General features: G+C 37.9%; 1 protein-coding gene across 1 annotated transcript; it reads left to right on the top strand.

Moving 5' to 3' along the window:
- Positions 1-750, top strand: LOC109339038 (uncharacterized mitochondrial protein AtMg00810-like). Its single transcript, XM_019576403.1, has one exon. The coding sequence runs from the start codon at positions 1-3 to the stop codon at positions 748-750; it is 750 nt and encodes a 249-aa protein (XP_019431948.1).
- Positions 751-2109: the final 1359 nt, after the last annotated feature.

The following is a 2109-nucleotide window of genomic DNA, read 5'->3' as shown; positions in this document are numbered from 1 at the left end:
ATGGTCTCAAACAAGCCAGCAGAGAATGGCATACCACCTTTTCTGCTAAACTCATTTCCTTGGCTTCCACCACTCACAAGCAGACCAAGCTCTAGTCACCAAGGGCATGATACTTCATTCACTGCTATAGTGGTCTATGTGGATGACCTAGTACTCACTGGAAACAAATTGCATGAAATCAAAATTTTTAAACACATCTTGCAACAGTCCTTTCAAATCAAGGATTTGGGTTCCTTAAGATACTTCCTTGGATTAGAGATTGCCAGAACCAAGCAAGGCCTACATCTAAATCAGAGAAAGTACACTCTATCCCTACTAGAAGACTCATGCTGCCTTGCTTCTAAACCTGCAAAAAACCCATTTGACCCTTCCATTAAGTTGCAGCTTGACAAAGGAGAACCTATCTCAAATCCTTCCTCTTATAGAAGGCTTGCTGGCAGACTCATATACCTCACCATATCCAAGCCAGACATTTCCTATGTTGTGAAACAACTTAGTCTTTTCATGCATAAACCAATGGATACTCACTATAACGCAACTACAAGGGTCCTACATCATCTCAAAACTTCCCCTGCACAAGGCCTCTTCTTCTCATCCAGCAACAAACTGAAACTCACAAGGTTCTCTAATTCTGGCTGGGCATGCTGTTTGGACACAAGAAAGTCACTCATTGGTTTATGCATCTTCCTTGGCAACTCCTTGATTTCATGGAAAACAAGAAACAAAAACTATCAGCCATTCATCATTTGAGGCTGAATACAAGGCATTACACAGCCTTGCTTGTGAAGTACAATGGCTAAAATACTTGTTTTATGATTTACAAATACCTCTCCATTGTCCTACTTCCATATACTGTGACAATCAATCTGCAATCTACTTGGCACATAATCCAGTTTTTCATGAAATGACAAAACATATCGAGATAGATTGTCATGTTTTCCAAGAAAAAATCAAACAAGGTCTCATTCACCTCATCCCTATCTCTTTATCTCAATAACTTGCTGATGTGTTCATCAAGCCACACCATCCATCAACCCTCCATGATGTTTTGTCCAAGTTGGGTCTCCTAGACATCCATCGCCCAACTTGAGGGGGATTGTAAAAGTCTAATCTAGCTTGCACAATGGTTCTTCTTCCAAGCATCATGGTGTTCCTGAACAAGAGGAGATGAATTTTTCAATAGCTATAGGTTTTAGTGGCTTTTAGTTTTTTCCTTGTTTATGGGCTTTAGTTTCAGGCCCATTTTCCATTTATTCTCTTCCGGTTTTATAACCGTTTTTCCTATTTTTCTGCTTTTCCTCTTTGGAAAACTCTAGTATAAATATTGCTTTTATATTCTTTGTCAATCAAGAAAGTTAATGATAACAAATCTCCATGTTTGGCTCTTTCATTCCTTCACATGATTATCAATCACACTAAGAAGATTTAGATTAAGGATAGCAATGGATCTGGACATATGTTATTTTCTTTTGGTTCTGCTATGAGTGAGTCTTTTTGGACATCTAGAGATTTTTCAGGTATTTAGAAATTCATAAAATAATAAAAATACTTATGATCCATATATATAATTGTGGACATTTGATATAATTTTATATGTTACTTTATGTAATTGTTCCACCCAATCATAAGAATACACGTCATGGCCAGATAAGGTAGACAAGCAAACTCATAAGTCGAGCAAGAAGGATAAATGCTTAAGCCCTTGGGCTAAGGATGAAAGAGACCGAGCTACATGATGAAGAGTCCTATCCAAGAAAAGACAACATGACCCCCACCCCTGCTATTACTCTGTTGCGCCACCTGCACAGAGCTATCGCCTCAGACTACACAACCTAGACTCCTACTCCAAGCTATCACGCACTAGATGGGCCTATAAAGTGACTACACGTCCCATCTACAGGGTACAAATTTGTCAAAGCCATATACCATGGGAAAATCAAAATTCATTAAGTTGGGATAAACCGACAAGTCATTTGGTCGACCAGACCATTAAAATCTACCAATGAATATTCCTTTTGTTTCTTGTTGAAATAGTTTTTCTCTTCTCTTTTGTAATTGTTATTTAGATCATATCATTTCTTTGTTGAAAGGTTGATATTAATTAAGAGT

The sequence above is a fragment of the Lupinus angustifolius genome, unplaced genomic scaffold, assembly GCF_001865875.1.
Source record: "Lupinus angustifolius cultivar Tanjil unplaced genomic scaffold, LupAngTanjil_v1.0 Scaffold_51_123, whole genome shotgun sequence".
Lineage (NCBI taxonomy): Eukaryota > Viridiplantae > Streptophyta > Magnoliopsida > Fabales > Fabaceae > Lupinus > Lupinus angustifolius.
Note: the sequence above shows the minus strand (reverse complement) of the source record. Positions and strands in the feature narration are given on the sequence as shown.